Genomic DNA, 22,510 nt, shown 5'->3' with positions numbered 1-22,510 from the left:
CTTCCCACCCACAGACACGGCCAATTGTGTCTGTAAGGACCCCAGGAAGAATAGTCGCTGCTGAGGCAGTGATTAATGGGGATCTGAAATAAAGAATAAAGGACATCCGACCAAGCCGGAGGTAACACCAGGATTCAAACCGGCAATCCCTGTGTTGGTAGGCAGTGGAATAGACCGCTATGCTACCAGATGCCCCCATTCTCAGATTCAGATAACGTTATTCAGTGCCACAATCTACCCAGACCATACACAAACTCACAGATAAGCGGCAATCAGCAGTATGTCAGAGACAGCGGACAGATCAGTACAGATCTTGTTAGTTTTGACAGATGCCTAGTTTCTCGAACACGCAAACTTCAGTGTTTTGTTTTTGAGTGTTATACATTATAAATTGAAGTCACTGAAACTCTTTTGCAAGCTGTTAAGACATTAGAAAAAAAAAACATCCAGTCAATTTAATGTCAAGACCTGGCATATATGACCTGCACTTGCTCTTTTTGGAGTTGTCGAACATTTGCTCTCTGTTCACCTGTGTTGCCTAGGGCTTCGCTGACAGCAGGGTTGCCGTTGTTGTTTTGCACCCTCATTGGAGGCACTACCATGGTGCGCACTGTTGGCTTCCCAGGCTCAGTTGCTGGGGCAACGCACGCCACACGGGGCTCGCAGTTGTGGTTGCTGTCAGATATGTAGCGGCGCTCCACAAAGGGGCTGTTGCTCTGGCCAGAGGAGTCAGAGGCAGGCGAGCCATCCACTGTGTCACAACCACTCTCCCGCTCATCATCTGACATACTGCAAGAGATCAGGGCAACCAGAGAGAACATTACACACACCAGTTATTTAATGGATATGGATGAGACAGTCAAAATGTGAGTGGGGCTTTGTATATGTTCCTCTCAGGGTCTTGGTTAAAGTTAAAGCGTTAAGCTTTGCATACCTGTTGGGGCGTTTGCAGGGCGACGTGCTGGACTGGGCTGAGGCCGAGGAGCTGGTACTGAGTGTGCTGTCTGGACTGCTAAGGGAACACACCCTCTCCATACTCACAGTGCTCTGACATGCCTCGCAGTCTGTGCTACCCTTACACCTGCACAAACAGAGATAAAGCAGAGATTTATTAGACACTTTCATGTGGAATTTAAAGGCAAGCTGGCAGTATAGCCAAGCTGGGGTCAACCCTTAACATGTTCAACGTCTTACTCTCTGAGAAAAGCTTATTTCCAAAGATAAGACACTTTATTGTCATAGTGTGCATACAACGAAATTTCATTTGGTGACTCTCAGACCAGCAGCATTAGACAAGGTAAATGATTAAAAAACAAGGACAAACAACATTTAGTATAAGTGAGGTAGCAAAAATGACAATGAGACAATGAAATATAGCAGCTGCTTTTAAAGTTCAAAATAGTGCATGGAATTATTGCACATAGCTGTCTATATTGCAGCGGCTTTAGTACAACTATGTGCAATAATCCCATGCACTATTTTGAACTTTAATGGAGAAATTCCTGAAATAGATGGATTTTTCTGCTGCTGATTGTATTGAACACATTATATATCTTTTTATTTAAGCATTCATAATGCTTTGAGCCAAAACCAATAAAGAGAATAAGCTTCAGCATCATCTACAATACCACAACCCATAACCACATCTAATTGGTTGACTGAGAATTTTGGCCCATGAGATCCAGAACATTGCTTTGCAGAAAGATCATTAAAATTAAGTGTAATGCCAGTGACAAGAAGAGACTGTCATCCAATTTTGTGGCTGTTGCTTACTCCTCCAGTGAATGTCTCTGTGCATTCTCCTCTTCATCACTGCTAATACTAATGATGCTGACAGTGGGACTGGCCAGGTCAGCGATCACCATGGCCTGCCGCTGCTCCTGCGACACTGACAGCTCCTCGCAGTGTGGCTCCACCTTACAGCAGTTCTCCTGCTCTTGCTCTGTTCTAGCTTCCTCTACAACAGTGCGCCCTTCCTCAGGGCATCTGGCTTCCTCCCCCTCTTCCTCCTCCACATTCTTTGCCGTGTCGGCCATCTTTGGGGACTGGCATGTTGAATTTTGGATGTTTGTGTTGTGGGAGAAGTTGCTGCCCCTGCAGGAGAACATGTCACAATCAACAAGGTACATGGGGAAAATTGTAATTGTCTGTAAAAGTTTGTGTTTTTGCAATTTATCATCATGATAAACCAACAATTTGTGTTCTGTACCTGTTGACACAGGGCTTGGTTCTCTTGTTGGCAGCGGGCTGTGGCCACACAACGTGTGCAATGCCTATGCTGATTGGCTGGTGGGCGGACAAGCTCATTTGGTTGGTCAAGAGGGGCTGAGGGTGGGCAATCATGGAGTTGTAATGGTTGCCATGGGGACGCACTTTCCTACAATGAGAAGACAACGTAAGCTGAGCCAAAAGGCTTTAGCACTATTAGTGCCATGATAGCGTAATCGCACTCCTTCATTTGTTGGCCCCAAAGGACATGTATGACTCATCTATTGTTAATATTCAAGGGAGTAGGCATGCTGTATGAAAAGCTTTTGCCACTCCCAAGGGTGTGCATAGCAACCAAAACTAACGGCACACTACAAAAGATTGTTCTCAAAAATCGACAAGCACATATTATCAGAGGGGGAAAAAAGTTATTGTAGGATCCAGCACACTGACAGAAGCCTTACTATGGCACACAAACCCAAAAAAAGATCCTCACCCCCAGTCTCCCAGTCTCTGTGGGCCTGCCACAGTGTCAGATGCCAGTGTGGTTGGTGGAGGGGGCACCTGTGTCATCTGCTGCCAGGTGGGTACCAAGATCTGTTGGGCACGGTTCGACCAGGCCTGCTGTAATGCAGAGAATGGACAAGGTATTTAGTCACTACTTATCCTCTTTCATTTCAGCTCGCATCAGCCTGCACATCTATAAATACAAATGTTTCTCACTCTGCCCATGCTATCAATAGATATTTTAGTTCTATGCCTCAAGAATTCCTATTTATATCATCTTTTACCTGTGTGATGACTCCAGGTCTAATCTGAAGGGGCTGAATGGGGGGTGCTTGGGTTACCAGAGGTACAGCAGTCTCCATTCGGACAGAGTAACCTGCTGGTTTAGCCGCGTTGGTGGGGATTCCTGTGGAGCAAGAGGACATGTAATGCTATCAGAACCCCAGGAGCTTTATAAGAGCAACTTGTATCAAGAGGAATCTACAACTTACAAATTTATGGACGTCACAAATGGCCAAGATTTAGTGCTCACCTGGGATTGTTGGGGGACACAGGATGAGTGCCTGCTGAAATGAATCATTGCACCCAAACTGACCACTTCCTGGCTGCAGAGGTATGCCAGGGTGCATCACTGAGGGGGCTGATGGGGCTAATCCCTATGTAAAGAAAACAAATAAAGTCAATTGGAAGTTCGTGATCAACAGTACTGTAAAGAGCCAATAGATGGCGACATCTCAGAGAAGCAGGCTGTGATTTAGCCAAACAAAACCCTGAGATAAAAAGAAGGGTTGAGGCATGTATGTCTCCCTGTGGATCGGTTAACTCCTCATACTGCTGTTGTGCATGATTGGTTTTGCACCATTTTGTGTTATTTGCTGTCATTGTTCTATTTAAGTATGTTTTCATAATTCCCATGAGACAATAAATGAAACATGTTTCACAAAATTCCAGATGAGAAATTAAACCCCAAACCTGTCCCCCAAATCAAGTCAGATTGTGTGGTACTACAATTAAATGTGACATACCGTGAACCATATGGTTTTTGACTGGGCCGACTCATGTCAACCACATCACATTTCTGACACTAACTTTTTCCCCCTAAAGGCGTTGTCCATTATTCAGCGCTTAAAACCAAAATTGGTACTTGCCTACTAAAGTACCAAAGCAAACAAAGGGTCAGTTCCTTTCTTTCCCTCTGCAACAAAACAGATTTGCACCATTGCCATGATCGTACCAATACTATGACGTTATCTGGTTGCCACAACAGAAAAGCTAAGGCGGAACTGGATGGACAAGGGAACATACCCCAAAAAGGCACACAGGACTCAATCACCACCATGTGAGGAGCAAATCAATAGCACAAGACACCCGTTGCCATTGAACCACACGATATGAGATTCTTTCATTTGGATGAGCAAACAATATAACCCTCTTTTCCACCCTTGAAATTTTAAGCTAAATGAGTAACTTAATGATGCTGTAGCCTCTGTCGTTTACTTATGCAAATGATAGATCCATGATACAGGAGATACTCACTTGAGTGTGGACATTAGCCATCTTGCTGAAGGGATGATTGACTGAAGAAGCAGCGGCAGTGGTGTTCATAGGCCTGACGAAGGGACCCTTATTCCGGTTGACCCCATCGTATACACCCGGGCGAGTCCAGCACACATCCATAATGTGGAAACATGACTTGACGCTGTAGGCAGAGCAGCAGGGGGATGAAAAGGATCAAGCTCTGTTGGAAATCGTAAACATTGACATGTTTGACAAACTACAGCAAGCTGGACTTACTGGTTGCTGTGGGGGAAGTCCAGCAGGTGCTGCATTGTAACAAAGGGGTGGCTGAGAGCCTCTGTAGGCGCAATTCTCTTCTCCGTGTCAATAAACAACATTTTCTTCAGCAGGCCCACAAACTCCCGACGGTCTGCCTTCTCTGCCAGTAAATCACTACCTTCCAGATTCATCACCAAGTTCACCTGGCAGAGGAAGTTGCTTCTTTTATTATCATTTTCATTATTAAGAACAACATACAAGCACGCTCTGAGGAAAGCCTGTGGCCAAAACACATCGGTATATTTTAGCAAAATATTATCACATACTAGCTTTGGTGGGGTGCCACCTTCTCTCTTATTTTGGATTTCTCTAGTACTTTCTTTGAGGTTGAGCTGAACTTTGGCAAGAAAACTTGTTTTTTGTTTTTTTTTCTTCCTGTTTTGGTACCATACAAGCGTGTCAAGAAAACAAAATAAGTGTCAAGTGAGAAATGCTGGCATGCTCTGCTGTATGTTAAGGTAGTCCCGGTACAGTTTTCGAATTTCATAAACATGGAAGGTTTGCGGTGGGCTACTTGTCAAACCAAAACAAATAAAGAGTAATTCAGAGGAGTGACAACCTGTTAGTCATAATAATGAGTTCACAAGCATCCGCTTCATCTGTAAAATACTTTTTAACACACTAGTATAATAGCACGCAAGCAGAGTATGCAAGAGTGGCCTGGGAATTTCCAGATGTGGTACAGAGTGAAACTGAATCTTGATTTTTCAACACTGGTCTGTCTACTGAGAAGTGAGATTAGCAGGGGTTTTTTTCCCCAAGTTACAATATGTGCATGTTTCTTTCATGAAGCTTTAAATGCACGTCATCTGCGAGCCTATTGCCCTACATCCACTAATCAACTTGTGCTGAACTTCCCATCTTGAGCCCCATGAGCACATCCTGGCCAGAGAAGCTTAAAAAGTGCTCCCATTTTGTCGTGTGAACATACATGCGCTATGTCATCCAAACAGCTGAAGATGTACTTCCTTGCTTCCTTTGATTTCATCCCCGTCTCTGTCTCATGCTCATCCGTCGACTGTGGGGAGAAGAGAAAGACGGCTTACTAAGGCAGTGGCAGCCGCAGGGCTCTGTCATGCAATGATATCAGTTGTACTATAGTCCTGATAATAAACTACATTGAAAATGTAAAACAAAAAAAGGGAGACCATATCCAATTAGAGATTTAGAGAGGGTGGGTGGATATTCACATTTTTACAGTTAATTTCCAGGGAATATAAATTCTATAATTTTAAGAGTATGTGTGCTCATTGGCTGAATTGTTATAACAGAGCCCAGGGCTGACGATACTGTACACAGAGTAGACAGATGTGATATACCTACAATGTCACTTTGAATTTTCCATGCATAGGCCTTTGACTAGGCTTACTGTTATCATAAGGTTGTTTGGTTCCAAGATATGCCAGTTTATTTAAGTGGAAGCTAACTTGAGATTTTTCTTCTATTGAGGACACACAGTCCTTATTTGCCCCGGGGGGGGGGGGGGGGGCAATGATATTAGGCATCGAGCCTGTGTGGAGAACCCTGCACCCTGTCAAAACTTAGGGTTGTGTTGTTTGAGGGGTCTATAGTCCTTACCTTCAGTCTCCATGCTGCATAGGGGGAATCAGACTCTCTGCAAAAGAATCGTGCCGTTTTTGTCCCCACATTCAACAAGTGTTCCCCTGGCAAACCTTGTGTCTGAGAAATGTAGCGAATCTGTTGAGAGGGAAACAAAAGGAGGAGAGGTAAATAATGGGGAAACTGAACCGGTGAAACCACAATGGAACCACATCACCATTTCATCGGAATTTATTTTCAGCCTAGACTAGCCACTACAGCCAGACAGGTATTATTTCCATCGTATTTAAAAGCTCATTTGCCCTTTATCCCTACTCTTCACATTCACCATATCATTACATCAGATCCTGAGCCCTGTTCTAGCCTCAATAAACCCAGTTGGCGACTTATCCACTGTGACAGTACATTACAAGGACACCTAGAATAATGTGCAAGGCCTTTGCACTCACTTCACTCCATCAAGCCCAACTCAAAGGCTCAAAAGTCACCGTGTACGTGAATGAATAGTGTGGTCGATTATAGAGACCTTGAGCTGGCACATTGGAGGGAGACAGTAAATCAGACCCAATCCCTTGGACTGATGTGACGCATATGTTTGCGATCTTTACGAAAAGGTCACGGTCCCTGAGCACAAACTCTGATAGGGAAGCTTCCAACGATCAAGGCTTTGACTGAGCAGCAATGCCGGTCAGTCGGCAGCTGCGGAGAAAGAGTATCGCATGCAGGTTTATGGGAGAGGAGGCCAACGAGAGGTGCAGGTTGACGTCAATCACACTGAGATGTGAGAGACAACATCCATTAGATATGGCGTGTTGCTCAGCAGCAAACAGAGAAGGGATAGCCAGGAATCAGGGAAGAGAGGGGGACCAGGGAGATGGAATTGAGCATGGCCAAACATGGCACATTAGCATTGCTGTTACAGAGCACCTGTCCTGCCAGTTCACCAGACTAAAATAACAATGCTGAGGTGTCAAGACCTCGCTACACAACCTTCTAAAACCTTCTTTAAAAAACACTGACAAACAGCCCGTGTCCCCCACACTTTGCAAACGCTGCAAACTTTTCCGTTTAAAACCAGCTGAAACTGAAAAGACAAATGAGGTGTCCTTAACCATGGATGAGGTCAGTCAATTGTGTTGTTACAGAATATTCTTCTGTATCTTACACCGCAGGCTGCTCATTTGGGGAGAGCCTAATGTGTGACCCACGCCGACCCATTGGCACTAACGCACCTGTCATAACATGTGAAATAAAGTGCACAACATGTGAAATATAGTCCATGCTGCTCTACTTTATTTTGACCTCACCCCACACCGTACACTTGACCTATGGCTGTAGAGTGCACGTAGACATAAGACGTACTCCACGCTCTCTACAGTCCTTGACTAGACAGTGCCACTAAGTCACAGATCAGTAACTGTCTTAAACCAAGAACATGGCCTGCATGAAAAAGTGCAAAGCCAACCAGGAAAACCATAAGTTCAAATCCAACTGGACTGATCAGTTTTGTTTTATTTTACTGGACCATGCCAATGCCAAACTGACATGCTTGATATGCATGCAGACTGTAGCTGTCTGCAAAGCAGATAATCTCAAGCGGCACTTCAACACTATGCATGCTGCCAGCTTTAATGCCAACTAACCTACAAAATCAGATCACTACAAACAAAAAATAGCAAATATGATAACATCATGCAAGCCCTCCGTCTCTACTATCTGTAAATCAACATCAGCACAAGAATGCAACAGCTGCATCATTGCGTGTTTCATGGAACCTTGCTAAAGCTAAGAAGCCATTCACTGATGCTGAGCTGATTAAAACGTGTGCAACTGACATGGTTGGCGAAGTTTTAAGCCATGATGAGAAAAATAAAATGGCTGTGGAGCTATTAAAGCAGGTGCCATTGTCAGCTAACACGGCAACGAGAAGAGTGGAACTTTTAGCGGAGGAGTGTTTTCCAACCTACTCACTGATTTGAAGAAAGCAGAAGCCATATCACTAGCCACAGACTTGTCCTGTGACCGAACCGACATGAAACAGCTATCTGTAGTCCTAAGATTTCATTCGCGAGAGTTCGAGTCTGCAACATCACCTTTTCAGAGCATTGCTGGAGAAAATGTCAGCCGAGCGCAAGGATCTTTTACTGCATAATGATGTTCACTGGCTGAGCAAATGCTGTGAGTTGGAGAGGGTGTGCGACCTGCGCGATGAGCTTGTATCATTTTTATCCGGACTGGGGAGCCAAAAAGCCCAAGAACATCAGAGGTTTTTAAGTGGCAATAAGGTGATGGCATATGTTATTTTTTTGTGCGACATCATTTCTCATCTAAATCACCTTAATCTGCAATTAGAAGGCAAGGACCACACTGTTGCAGACATGTACGAGGCGATCAAAGCTGAACCTTTGGAGAAGGACATTAATGGGAAGAAGTTGCACTTGCCGCGTCTGCGGGAGCATTGCAAAAATGTGGGAGGATCCAGCAATGAAGGATTTTGTGACGAGCCTGGCAGAAAACTTCAAGAAACGATTTGAAAGCTCCCCTAAACTCTCAAGTGACATCCTCCTCTTCCTGAGACAGTTGTTCTCCATTTCCAGTGGACTGCAAAGGCCAAAATGCTGGTATCTTCCATAGATGAGGCAACGCTTCAGATGGAGGTCTTGGAGATGAGAACATCTGATTTGCTCAAAGCACAACACAAGGATGTTGGGATGAGTGACATTTGAATCAATGTGGTTCCCCAAGCTTGATTCAAATGCACAAGAGCCATTGTAATGCTCTTACTCACAATTTATCCCTCCACGTACATATGTGAGTCACCATTTTCTTCAATGAACTCGATCAAGAACCAGGAAAGAAATAAGACTCTCCAATGCACACCTTGGCTGGTGCCTCAGGCTTGCCACAACAGAATACAGACCCGACATCGGAAGGATTGCTTCGTGCCGTCGCTCTCACTGATTGGTGAATGAACATCCATTTATTTTTGCCAATTTTCCATAATTAAACAGTTGGTTTTGGACTTATTTTGTTTCAAGAGTTGTTTTTTTTTGTGACCCTCAACACAGGCTTTGAGAATCCCATGCCTACATTATTACTACTACTACTAATAATAATAATAGAAATACTACTACTACTACTACTTTCGGCTGCTCGCGTTAGGGGTCGCCACAGTGGATCATCTGTTTCCATTTCTTCCTGTCTTCTGCGTCTTCCTCTGTCACACCAGCCACCTGCATGTCTTCCCTCACCACATCCATAAACCACCTCTTTGGCCTTCCTCTTTTCCTCTTCCCTGGCAGCTCCATATTCAGTATCCTTCTCCCAATATAACCAGCATCTCTCCTCCACACATGTCCAAGCCATCTCAATCTTGCCTCTCTTGCTTTGTCTCCAAACCGTCCAACCTGAGCGGTCCCTCTAATATAATCCTGTCCTTCTTCGTTACTCCCAGTGAAAATCTTAGCATCTTGAACTTTTGCTACCTCCAGCTCCGCCTCCTGTCTTTTCGTCAGTGCCACTGTCTCCAAACCATATAACATAGCTGGTCTCACAACCATCTTGTAAACCTTCCCTTTAACTCTTGCTGGTACCCTTCTGTCGCAAATCACTCCTGACACTCCTTTCCACCCACTCCACCCTGCCTGCACTCTCTACTGCACTTCCCGTTACTTTGGACAGATGACCCCAAGTATTTAAACTCATATGCCTTCGTCAGCTCCACTCCTTGCATCCTGACCATTCCACTGTCCTCCCTCTCATTCACGCATAGATATTCCGTCTTGCTCCTACTGACTTTCATTCCTCTTCTCTCCAGTGCATACCTCCACCTCTCCAGGCTCTCCTCAACCTGCACCCTACTCTCGCTACAGATCACAATGTCATCTGCGAACATCATCATCCATGGAGACTCCTGCCTGATCTTGTCCGTCAACCTGTCCATCACCATTGCAAACAAGAAAGGGCTCAGAGCCGATCCTTGATGTAATCCCACCTCCACCTTGAACCCTTCTGTCATTCTAACCGCACACCTCACCACTGTCACACTTCCCTCATACGTATCCTGCACCACTCCTACATACTTCTCTGCAACTCCTGACTTCCTCATACCATACCACACCTCCTCTCTCGGCACCCTGTCGTATGCTTTCTCTAAATCTACAAAGACACAATGCAACTCTTTCTGGCCTTCTCTATACTTCTCAATCAACATTCTCAAAGCAAACATCGCATCTGTGGTGCTCTTTCGTGGCATGAAACTATACTGCTGCTCGCTGATCATCACCTCTCCTCTTAACCTAGCTTCTATTACTCTTTCCCAAATATTCATGCTGTGGCTGATCAACTTTATACCTCTGTAGTTGTTACAGTTCTGCACATCGCCCTTGTTCTTGAAAAAATAAATCATAATAATAAAAATAATAATCACAACAACAGCACATAAAACAACCTTTGCTAGCGCAATGGGAGAAAAAACCCAGACGTTTTAGCCCTTGGCTTGGCATGCATTACATAATTTGGTCCTTTGGGGAACCCCGTCTTAAAACTGTCTGCAAGGCTCAAGGCTTTTGCATTTCCACAGAGCCAAAACAATGGGCTTCTTTTTACTTGCCTAAAAAAAAAGTCCCTGAGAAAATGTCAAACATTTCCATGATAAGCATCCTTTAAATACACAAATACAAAAAAGAAAGAACTCAAGGTCTGAGACATGTGCCCAGCCTCAAAGCAAAAATATTTGCATTGGGGCATCTCATGTTTCATGTCTTATGGACCTCACACCCTGGTGCACTGTGTGGGCACAAGCTCGCAAGTGTGTTTGCTTGCATAGCCTTCATTTGTTTAATGCTGCGTGTGTTTGTGTGTGTGTCTGTGGTGCAAACTTAAGCCTATATTAGCCCACTTGGCAAAAGGAAAGGATGATGCAAACTGCTTGCATTATGGATGTCTCGTCTATTTACCATTAGGGTTGAATGTAATGATAGAGGGGCTTCTGCTTATCTCGCAGCACATGAAACTCAACTAGCTTGACGACAAAAAAAATAAATAAAAATCACTGAGTACATTACTCTCCATTCCTCCCTCTTTGGATCTTTCTCTCCTCCTCATTCTCTGTCCATTACATATGCCAAGTCGCAATGGCACATTAAGTCTCTCTCCCATTCTCTCACTCACTGTGGATGAGGAGATTCATTATCAGACAAGCACAAGGCCAGGGCAATTTCAGCTCGATAAGCTTTAACTTGAAAGCCAGCGCATCGTCTACTTTTCTTTATTGCACCTGCGCCTTATAATGCTTTTAGCGCTTTATAGTGTTGCTGCAGGGACAACACAGTAGTCAGGCAACGGCATGTAAAACAGAGGCAAAACAACAACAGAACGTATGTGTGGGTGGGGAAATTCTTGTGACAAGAAAACCCCTTGTTTTTCCTGGAATGTGTGTGCGCTTCTGCAGCCCATGGAAGCGATCCAGAGATCACCGATACAAACCTACCGCTTTACAAAACGGCTATCCAGCGAGCCCAGACCTGCATCAGAAACCAACAAAACCTCAGAGAGAGAAAGAGAGAGAGAGAAAGGGAGGGAGGAGGGGGTGTTAAAGAGAGAGCCAGGGAGAGAGGAGATGCCAAACTCCTTGCTCTTTTCCCCCAAAAACAATAAAACACTACAATAAAACAGTTGTGCCAGAACCACGTCAGAAAAATAAAACTACATCTCACTCAAAAAAAATAAGCCATGGCACCTTCCTCCTCACTCAATAGACTGAGCGTCCCCTCAGTGGCCCTAAAGTCGCAACAAAATGTGATTCATTTCATAATCCTTCCTGCATTCAGCTAACCTCACCTCGATCCCCTGATTCTTCCTGCTCCTTGGAGTTGCCAGGAAAAAGCAAAAACATTTCAGTGGGCACACCTAGCTTCTGCCTCTCTATGAAAAGTGTACTTCAAGAGAAAAAGACACACACTGCTGAGTAGCAAAAACATGTGGTGGAGTGGAAATGTTCACAACTGAGCAGCAAAAACATGTGGGGAGTGGAAAAGTTCCCAACTGAGCAGCAAAAACATGTGGCGAGTGGAAATATTCCCAAAGCCCTATGGCACCTGGGTATCTTCGAAGAGACGCTGCCTTAGTGATAAGGGTTTCTGTGGTATGAGAGTTTTCTGATATTCAGACTGAATGACCATTTCATTACCTATCATTCAGTCTAAATTTGCCCTCTTGCCAGCTGTTTTCTTTTTCTTTTCTTCTTTCTTTTTTTGGTGAGGTGATTTTTTCCTTACCAGTCACATTGGTGACTGATGTAGCCGGCTGCTCTGGCATCATTTTTAGTCGACATAAGCAGTGTAAGCTTAAGCAAAGTTTACCAAGAATGTCAGTCTACGCTGATAAAAGATTTGCTGGCAGGGCGTCCGGGTAGCGTAGTGGTCTATTCCATTGCCTACCAAAACAGGGATCGCCGCTTCGAATCCCCGTGTTACCTCCGGCTTGGTCGGCGTCCCTACAGACACAATTGGCCGTGTCTGCGGATGGGAAGCCGGATGTGGGTATGTGTCCTGGTCGCTGCACTAGCGCCTCCTCTGGTCGGTCGAGGCGCCTGTTTAGGGGGGAGGGGGAACTGGGGGAAATAGCGTGATCCTCCCACGCACTACGCGAAACTCCTCAGTCAGGTGAAAAGAAGCGGCTGGCGACTCCACATGTATCGGAGGCATGTGGTAGTCTGCAGCCCTCCCCAGATCAGCAGAGGGGGTGGAGGATTGACCGGGATGACTCGGAAAATAGGGTAATTGGCCAAGTACAATTGGGATGAAGGGGGGGGGGGGATCCAAAAAAAAGAAGAAGAAATTTAACCACTCATCATAGGCACATCTAAGGGTACTGATGGTCCATATTGTCTTCTACAAGTTGAGAACCATTTTGGTGTAACTCACATTCATTGACAAGCCACTACAGCCGTAATGCTTCTAATACGTCAGCACACATTTTTTCTCTTGTAGCCCCGTCTTGTTTTAGCCTTAGGCGGTGCTAACAGAGAATGATTTCGTCTACGTATATACATGGGGACATACGTACATGTTTAGTCAAACAAATAACCATCACCCATGTGATTGTATTGCACTCTCGTTATTGAGCCTCGTGTTGTTTTTGAGTCTTTCCAGTCTTCCTTTAAGGGGCTAATAACAATTTCGAGAATTCCCTTCAGCCTAAACCTACAGATTGGAAGTTTATTCCAGAAGGAATTGTGCCAAATGTTGCTGAAAATTTGTCGGGGTTGAAGAAGCTGTAGTTATTTTCTAGACATTGCCACAGACGAGCAAACACAAGAAGAAGAAAAAAACCTGGCAAGACAAAAAAGGAGGAAGGGAAACACAAAATGTGCATGCAGACAGTCGAGGGATAGAGAGATTGCCAACGCTACAACTTTAGTCGCGCCTTGAAAGACACCAACTGGCTCGGTTGTTTCCAACCCAGAGAAAGCCATTGACGAAGGGAACGCCAGACCTCTGAATCACCCAAAATGCGAAAAGTGGGCAGGACGGGGGGGTGTGTGTGTGTGTGTGTGTGGCTAGAACCAAGCTTATTAGAGAGTTGCACTGGCACTACCCACTGCTGTTCTGGTGACGTATGAGGTACAAAGTAAGGGGAGTGGAGGAGGTGGAGGAGCCAGGGTTATAAATATAAACCGCTGCGTGAGGTGGAACTAGACCCTGTAGAAGAAGCTAAGATGAAGAAAAGAGACGAAGGGGGGAGGCCTTCCAGCCCAGATCACTCTGTGGCCCAAGGATGACACCCCATACCAAGTTGGAGAATTGGGGGGGGGGGGGGTCCAGTTAACATTGGCTGTTGAGCCCATCCATCCAGTATCCAAACTGCTTATCCTGCTCTCAGGGTCGCTGGAGCTTATCCCAGCAGTCATAGGGCAGCAGGGGGGGAGACACCTTGGACAGGCCGCCAGGCCATCACAGGGCTATTTATATATTTTTTTTTTCCCGGAAACCATCAATGGTGTAGATAAAAGTGCTCAACAAATGTAAAGCGGCATATTAAGATAGATGTAGGGAAAAAAACTTTAATGCATTTCAGTACAAGCTTGTTTAATGCGTCGCACACTCATCAGCTGCCAATGTGGTCACACTGGCAGCTGATGAGTTGTTGTCCCTGTCTTTCCTGGCAGTGATGGGTGCAACAAGTGTGAATGCTGCTTGAGAGACTCAAAGTCCATAGGAAGAGCTCTGTGCTACCTGTTAGAGGAAAAACAGGAAGTCACGTGATTACCAGCTAAATATGTCTCCGATTGCCGGGGGGGGGGGGGGCACAAGACACTAAACACCCGTGGAGTCCTGTTACTTTAGGCTTGTGGATATTTATTCCCACACACACACTCATGCACAGAGAATTAACACGTATTTTAAGTTTATCTCCATTTCGCTCTTTCCAACTATCAAAGTTATATAATTTTGACATCTACTATTTACTTTTACATTCGTTGTATTTCTGTCCACCAGTCTCTGCTTGAATTTTGTCAACACAAAGGCTGATTTTTGTTTTTTTCATGCCAGCAAAGACGAACTGAACTGAATAGAATTTTGAGGGGGGGGGGGGTCAAGGAAAGAAATCTGTTGAGGGGGAGGTCACAGGTGAAGAGCTTACTTTCATTAATCAATATCCGAATCGTGTTTATTGGCCATGTAGGTTTGCACAAACATGGAATTTTGACTCCGGTTTCGTGGCTCTCTCAGTGTACTTAACATAGAATAACAACACTACAGCACAACAATCTAGAAAAATTGGTCCCACTGGGGCTCAAACCCAGGACCTTCTGCGTGTAAAGCAGACACGATAACTGTTACACTATGGAACCAGTTGGGCAACTGTCCACAGTGTGATAATACTCTAATAATAAAACAATTAGTAAAAAAAATGAAAATATTAATTCATGTCCCTCTATACAGAAAATGACATTTGTGTGTGTGTGCGCATGGGGGGGGGGTGTCCTCTTCATACAACAGCACCCTGCTGTTGGGTACGAGCCAAGGGAGTGCTGACTCGTCAGCCCAGTGTTCAGCATGGGGTTAGTATTTTGAGCTAGACACTAATAAACAGCAATTACAAGTGTGCATGAGCCATTGTCATGTTTTTTTTTATCTCATTTTTGATTATTTTGTATTCTCTCTGAACACAATGATTTTAGATGTTTCTCCCCAAAAGCTTCTGTTGCTTCTATACTCCTTCATGCTGACTTGTGAGGTTCATGTAAACACTGCTTTTGAAAAGTAGTGCGTAAAGAGTTATTACAGTTCACTAAATATAACAAGCGCTGTAACAGGCTGGCTGGAACTCAACTTTGCCCTTACAAACCATTTCCAGTTGCAACCCCTCCCAGAGCACCCACGTGCACGCACACACACAGCCACAAACCACTAATGTAAACTGCACCGGCTTTAAATTCTATTTATTCCTTTTCATGATCTCACCTTTTTTTCCCCTCCCCAACAGGGCTGCACGACATGTCTCTAGCACCGCCATGTCGATGTCTGCATGCACAACAGTCACATCGCAGGATGTGCGGTGTGAAGTGAGACAAATCGACTCGCACACCTCACGCTACAACTTTTTGCTGCTTGATGCAAAAGTAAAACTCACAAGGTTCTCATTTGCCACGACTAATCTGAAAGAGAAGTCTGTCTGATATAACGTAATTTACTCCCATTTAACATAATTTACTCCCGATGTAACGGTTCTTGGATACATATGGAGTTTGTTGCTAGTGAGTGACATGCAGGCTCTGCACGCATAGCGAACCACCAATCACAATCGTTCTTGATCAGGTTGTCAAACGACCAAAGCAGGCCCCGCCACTCATCAACCAAACCCTGAAAATGAGTGAGGGACAGGAGAAAACACCGAAAAGGAAGACCTGGTTGCAAAAAGATAAGCAACGTCAGTTGTACAGACTGTTTTTTTTTTGTTCTCCCAATTGTACTTGACCAATTACCCCATTTTCCAAGCCATCCCGGTTGCTGCTCCACCCCTCTGCCAATCCAGGGAGGGCTGCAGACTACCACATGCCTCCTCCGATACATGTGGAGTCGCCAGCCACTTCTTTTCACCTGACAGTGAGGAGTTTCACCAGGGAGACGCAGCGCATGGGAGGATCACGCTATTCCCCCCAGTTCCCCCTCCCCCCTGAACAGGCGCCCTGACCGACAAGGACGCATACCCACATCCGGCTTCCCACCCACAGACACGGCCAGTTGTGTCTGTAGGGACACCCAACCAAGCCGGAGGCAACATGAGGATTTGAACCGGTGAGCCCCGTGTTGGTAGGCAACGGAATAGACCGCCACAACATCCGGACGCCCTAGAGTTGTATGGATTTTTAAAATGTCAAATTAACTTTAGGACCAGGAGGTTTTTATTTTGGTGAAATGCAGACTACATATTATTGTGAATTTTGAAGAGTGTGTATTTTGGAGGTTTATTTCCAGCCCGTATCCGGATACATGTTTGTCTGCTGTTGATCCTTTGCTGCCCACTGTGCACCGGGCATGCACAGAAGTTTCCAGCTCTCCCGGTAGGATGGCCACATACCTACACACTACTCTTCAACAAAAGCCAACATTTCTAAAATTTGGCTTTTATTATTATTATTTTCGATGCAGATGGACTCCCCTACAAAATTACCCCGATCATTCTAGAATGATTACTTCTTCCCAAACAGAGCGATTCAATTCATTGATGAAAACTCCTGTATTTTTTCATATTGCAGTATACATCGCAGAAAAGAAAACATCGCAATGTGAGTTTTTTCCAATATCGTGCAGCCCTACCCCCCATCAATTCCATCCTCAAACCCTCTATCAACTATTCCTGCCATCCTGCCACTTGTCTGAGGCTTCAGTCCCACAGCACCCGCTCACTGAGGAGGCTCCTCTAAAGCAGCTTTGGGACATTCTGATCTGCCCCTGCAAAAAAAAAAAACACGATTTATTATATTTAGCCTAGAGCTGCCATGCTCCAGTCAAATCTCATTCGGAGGTGTTGAGTTACCCCTTCTGCCTCCGGGCTGGAGTGTGTGAAAAATGATGCCAGGCCATAAAACTGCCTCGGCACAAACACGGTCTGCAGTGGGGCTCTGTGCTATAATGCAGGATACTGTAAGGGCGAGAAATGGGCCCAACGGAGGCTCTGCTGGCAGACAGAGAGCAGACAGACAGCCAGTGCAGGGAAAAGATGCTCAACATAAGCCGATATCAGTCTTGTCCCAGGAAGGCACTTTTGGGGCTCAACTGAGTGTGTGTGTGTGTGGGGAGGATTCATCACCTCCACCAGGCTAAGTGATTACTCACAAGAAGGTGCCATTCCTACACACTCCCACAATCCACAGCCTTCACCTGCTGGGGTGACTCCCCCACAAGGAACCAGGATATATAGCACTAATCTGAACCTGTCACTGCCTGTCACTAGCATCCTCCATCTCTCTCTCCTCCCTCAACTGCCCCCTCCCTCCTGTACTGAAAACTCTCCACTATCTCAGTCTTTTTTCCCCATGTCTTCCTCAATCATAAAGATCTTTCAGCACAGCCTCAAGACAGCATTAGGCCAAGATCCTGACATAAATTAAAGTAGCTGGCCCTACAGGATACAGAGGAAGCCGACACAATGCAGTGTTATATCACAATCCTATCCTGGCCTCAAGCCACCTGCTCTGCACTTAAGAGGCCACGGCTACACCGGCATTTATCACAGCAATATTTCATAATGAACTCAATTCATATGAAGGGAATTGTCATGAACATTGGATTCCCTACCAGTAGCAAAGAAAATCTGTATGATGCCTTCACATAGAATTCAACTTTGGTGAACTCGGACACGCAAATTCACGCAGTCAACCAATAGCAAAACTACTTTGACTTTGCTGACCTCTGACAGGCCGGTCGTTAGGGAGAATCCAAAATGGAGGAAGCAGTGTTACATCATCCAATTTTAAACAACTGCGCTTTGCCAAAATATGAACTGGATGATGTGACACTGCTTCCTCCATTCTCCCAAAAATGGAGGAAGCAGTGTCACATCATCCAATTTACATCTTGGCAAAGCACAATTTTATACAACTGTGCTTTGCCAAAATATGAATTGCTACAAAAAAGATACGCTTCATGGGTTGCAGTAAATTGCGATGTAGGAGTAGATGGTATAACTATGATTCATTTATTTAATTGGGTTCTTGGTCACCAATCTTCCAGTACAGCAAAGACACACAAAAGAAATTCTGGAGGCCTCCGTGTCACTCTTTCTACTTTTCTGACAGTGCCCCGGACAACTCCACCCCCCCAAAAACCCACTCCAAGACACCAACCGATTCTCTTTACCATGGCTCTGCGAGGGATCGAGGAAGACAAAACAGGAGGAAACATATTCGACAAACTCCAACAGCAGGACTCAGGGCTGAGTCAATACCGCTTAGGGCAAGGCTGGATGGGAAACCCCATCCCCCCCCTAAAAACAAACAAACAAACATGCTACTCCTGTCATATCTGCAGTGCAACCAACTAACATAGTTATTCAGCGGGTTGCATTGATCACTCAGCCTGAGTAGTACAAACAAACAGGAGAAGGAGGGAGGATAAATGAGAGCGAAAAATCATGGTAGAGACAGATGACTGTGGCTTGCCCGGGGGGGGACGTAGAGCGCGGAGAGAGAAAAGTCTGAGAAAACTAACAGGGAGGTGGTGTGGGTGGAAGCAGAGGATTTACAGCCATCTCGACAGCCATGGGGACAGTAAAAAGAGAAAGGTGGGGGGTGAGTGGGTGGGGTGTGATGGGAGGGATGCAGACAGACCCGCATGTCTCCCGGCAAGAGAAGGGGCGCAACCTGGGTGTAGGTGAATTAAGCTTCATTTGCAAGAAGACAACAGACATCAGAGGAAAAGAGAGAACAGAAAAGAGGAGGAGGAGGGGGCGGAGTAGACAGATTATCTAATGGAGGAAGGGTCCACTGAGCTCTGGCGTTTGAAGAAAAAAACAGAACAGCAAGGTGGAGATGGTGCGGACTAGTGATTGGGTTGTAGGAAGGGGGAGGGGGACCCAAGAGACAGAGGCGGGAGGATGAGAGCAAGGGTAGAAGATGCCCTGGTGACAATAAAAAAATATATTAGGGGGACAAAGGAAAGGAGGAAGAGTAAGGGTAAGGAAAATCCATCAACAGTGATGAACTGGGAGCCATTTTCGGCGAGAAGATTGTTACCTGGTCATACTCCAGAGCCCCAGGGTAGAGGGGCCAGCCAAGGAAAAGCTCCGCTATCACACAGCCCAGGGACCACATGTCTATGGCTTCACAAAACGGCAGTCCCAGGATAATCTCTGGAGCCCTGCACAAAACACACACACAACACATAACACACATGATGAAACAAAAAACACATTATGTAATGGAACTGCTCTCATTAAATGTAGTTCATGTGTCATCTCTTAATACATCAACACACGCCTACAGCCAACGCCACCATCTCAAAAGTTAGTTATCAGTTCATCAGAGACACAATCATTTCTTTTTTTCGGAGTTTTCTCCCTTTTTCTCCCCAATTGTACTTGGCCAATTACCCCACTCTTCCAAGCCGTCTCAGTCGCTGCTCCACCCCCTCTGCCAATCCAGGGAGGGCTGCAGACTACCACATGCCTCCTCTGATACGTGAGGAGTTTCGCCAGGGGGACGTAACGCGTGGGAGGATCACGCTATTCCCCCCCAGTTCCCCCTCCCCCCTGAACAGGTGCCCCGACCGACCAGAGGAGGCACTAGTGCAGCGACCAGGACACATACCAACATCCGGCTTCCCACCCGCAGACACGGCCAATTGTGTCTATAGGGATGCCCGACCAAGCCGCCGGTAACACGGGGGATTTGAACCGGCGATCCCCGTGTTGGTAGGTAATGGAATAGACTGCTGTGCTACCCTGACGCCCCGGCACAATCCTTTCTAACCATTCAAAGCCACGCTGATGTATAATACTGTAGACTATGCAAATAGACTGAACAAATGGGGAAGCTACCCATCTACAACAAACAGCCTTCTCTGCCTCACAAAGGCAAACGGCAGTACGTTGTGTGTTGTGGCGATCAAAGTTCAAGACTACGGTTTAGATTGAATAGCAATACCCATAAAGCCTATTTCCACTTCTGTGTCAGCAGTGCTTTGCAATATGAAAATTCACACGCATGCACACACACACTATTAGCTAACAAATACAAGAATACGATGTTTGAGAACCCATTTGAGAGTCAACATATTGAAATGACTGATATACAAAATATAATATCAAACCAGAACCAGTTTTTGAACAATGCTCCCTCAAATTTTTCGGACCTCAATGTGGGAGAAATAGTATGTAATAGATTCTAGTTATTAATTTAGACAACAAAACTGTGTATCACAATACGTCAATATGTGAATTTCACCTCAATACAACGGCATTGTAAAAACGACAAATGCTTAAATTGAATTACTGCCCTGCCCTATATGTCAGTTTCATTATTAACACAGTAACACGGCCCTTCAGTGGTAATTTCGTGGTATTCCTGATCACCAGAAATGGCGTGTGCATGCGTGTTACATGTGCAGCAGTGTCAGTGGGGCGTCTGGGCGAGAACCAGGCAGAACGAGTGGGCGGGCAGGTCAGCGGGGCCGACAGCAGAGCTGGGAGGCTGGTGGGAAATCACAGGCCCTGACACGACTATGTAAGCCAAGAGCTGGCTCGACGTAACCAAGTAACTTCGGAAAAGTGCTGTAATGCCGTGTCACATGTTTCAGCTGCTGATGGCACAGCTCTGTCAGCACAGATAAGGCACACGCTGAAACCCCCTTGGAAGCCAGTGCTCAGACCACCGAGCTTAACAACAGCTTCTGTATTCAGCAGCGCCGGAACAATTAATCACCAATCAACGGTCACCCAACTGATGGAATATTAACTGATTATAATTTTGGTATCAAGTATAGAACATTTGTTAGATACAGATCACACATACTAAGATTCGCTTGCCTTTCTCTGATTGATATCACAAAATGAATTCTTAACGGGTTTTTCTGGCTGCTGGCCAGACCAAGTTATCAGTTTTAAGACATCACCTTGGGCTAAGGGAATGTCTGATGAACATTTTTCATTATTTTTGACATTTCATACACTAGATGATTAATCCATCCATTAGCCAAACCGCTTATCCTGCTCTCTCCCACAAAAAAAACAAAAAAATGACAGATTAAATCAATAATGAAAATAATTATTAGCTGCAACCCTAATATATTGACAGTGCAATCCAAAGTGTACCCTAACTTCTTTTCTTTGGGAAAAAAGCTGCCTATTTCAGGAGGAGAATTAGCACATTATACACAATGAGCATCAATTGAAGAAAAAAAAAACTAGTTTAATCTTGATGTATTAGGTGAAATTTGGGAGCCAAATTAGCCGCAGAAAAGAGAAATATGTTTAGCATACATATCTGGGACATTTTAAGTTTACACGTATATCTGCATATTTTTACAATTCTAAGAGTTTAGTAAAATGGACTGACTACAAGTGAGTGGTACTATGTAATGAGCAAAATTAATAGTCTGGGATGTGTGCATATGTGGCTTCTTGCATTAGCCCAAAAAACAACACGGGGTTGATAATAAGCACAGTAAGATACAGAAAAAGGGGAAAGGGGCACCTATTGAAACCAATACAGGACACCTCGTTAAAATCAAACCACCCATTTCGTAGCAGAACTGCACAATCTACAGGATTAACATCATCTAAACATGGAACAAGAGACGGTAGGGAAATCCTCGTATCCCTTCCTTGGCCTACTGCCTTACGAAGCCCACAACAAAGAGTAGGCCAATCATGTGCTTTTTATACTGAGCTTATCCAACCGGATCTGGCGGAAAGGTCAACAGCTAGCCTCTCAACTCACTGCATCCATATGGAATTGAACAGTGAGTGACGGAAGCTGCATATGGCTGGCAACAGCTAACCTAGAACCTTCTAAAATTAATGTACAACTATTTGATCACATGATCAAAGCACCGGCACGTAACAACTGGCACAGAAGGCAATATAAACCCCAATGAGGAGTTATGCCAATAATTTCAGTCTCACAGACCAGGGCCTATTTATAATAAACATGCTGTTCCTGTGGGACTGAGGGGGGAAGAACCGTCACGTTAACCCACCCCGGCTATTCCAGAAAACCCCAGTGTGGTCCAGTGTCACTCTGTCGGTATAACACCTGTTGTTATGGTAGCATGTGCACAACACTGAAACTGTCCGGGTTAGGGGTTTGATTCCCACTAGGGCCACCCGTAATGTAAAGAGATGGGCATTTCATTTCACTGTGAAATGCAGTTATTCATTCATTCATGATAGC

At 45.1% G+C, this 22,510-nt stretch overlaps 1 protein-coding gene and 1 non-coding gene across 3 annotated transcripts in view; both read right to left on the bottom strand.

Annotated features, from left to right (window-relative positions):
- hipk3b (homeodomain interacting protein kinase 3b) overlaps positions 1–22,510 on the bottom strand; it is a 75,389-nt gene that overhangs the window by 10,046 nt on the left and 42,833 nt on the right. Inside the window, exons 3-14 of one of the 2 annotated variants that reach the window (XM_056279274.1) lie at positions 19,355–19,478; positions 6,130–6,249; positions 5,483–5,569; positions 4,510–4,694; positions 4,252–4,414; positions 3,248–3,371; positions 3,000–3,121; positions 2,705–2,832; positions 2,210–2,377; positions 1,774–2,094; positions 935–1,081; positions 530–789 (exon numbers count right to left, since the gene is read on the bottom strand). In XM_056279274.1, the coding sequence (XP_056135249.1) occupies positions 530–789; positions 935–1,081; positions 1,774–2,094; positions 2,210–2,377; positions 2,705–2,832; positions 3,000–3,121; positions 3,248–3,371; positions 4,252–4,414; positions 4,510–4,694; positions 5,483–5,569; positions 6,130–6,249; positions 19,355–19,478 (1,949 nt within the window). The remainder of the gene's footprint in view (positions 1–529; positions 790–934; positions 1,082–1,773; positions 2,095–2,209; positions 2,378–2,704; positions 2,833–2,999; positions 3,122–3,247; positions 3,372–4,251; positions 4,415–4,509; positions 4,695–5,482; positions 5,570–6,129; positions 6,250–19,354; positions 19,479–22,510) is intronic. The other variant, XM_056279275.1, reaches the window with a different exon arrangement.
- trnav-uac (transfer RNA valine (anticodon UAC)) lies at positions 14,896–14,968 on the bottom strand. Its single transcript has one exon. It is a non-coding gene; the product is annotated as a tRNA-Val (tRNA).

Source organism: Lampris incognitus, chromosome 4 (genome assembly GCF_029633865.1).
Source record: "Lampris incognitus isolate fLamInc1 chromosome 4, fLamInc1.hap2, whole genome shotgun sequence".
Taxonomy (NCBI): domain Eukaryota; kingdom Metazoa; phylum Chordata; class Actinopteri; order Lampriformes; family Lampridae; genus Lampris; species Lampris incognitus.
The sequence above is the reverse complement of the archived record's forward strand: the minus strand, read 5'-3'. Positions and strand labels throughout refer to the sequence as shown.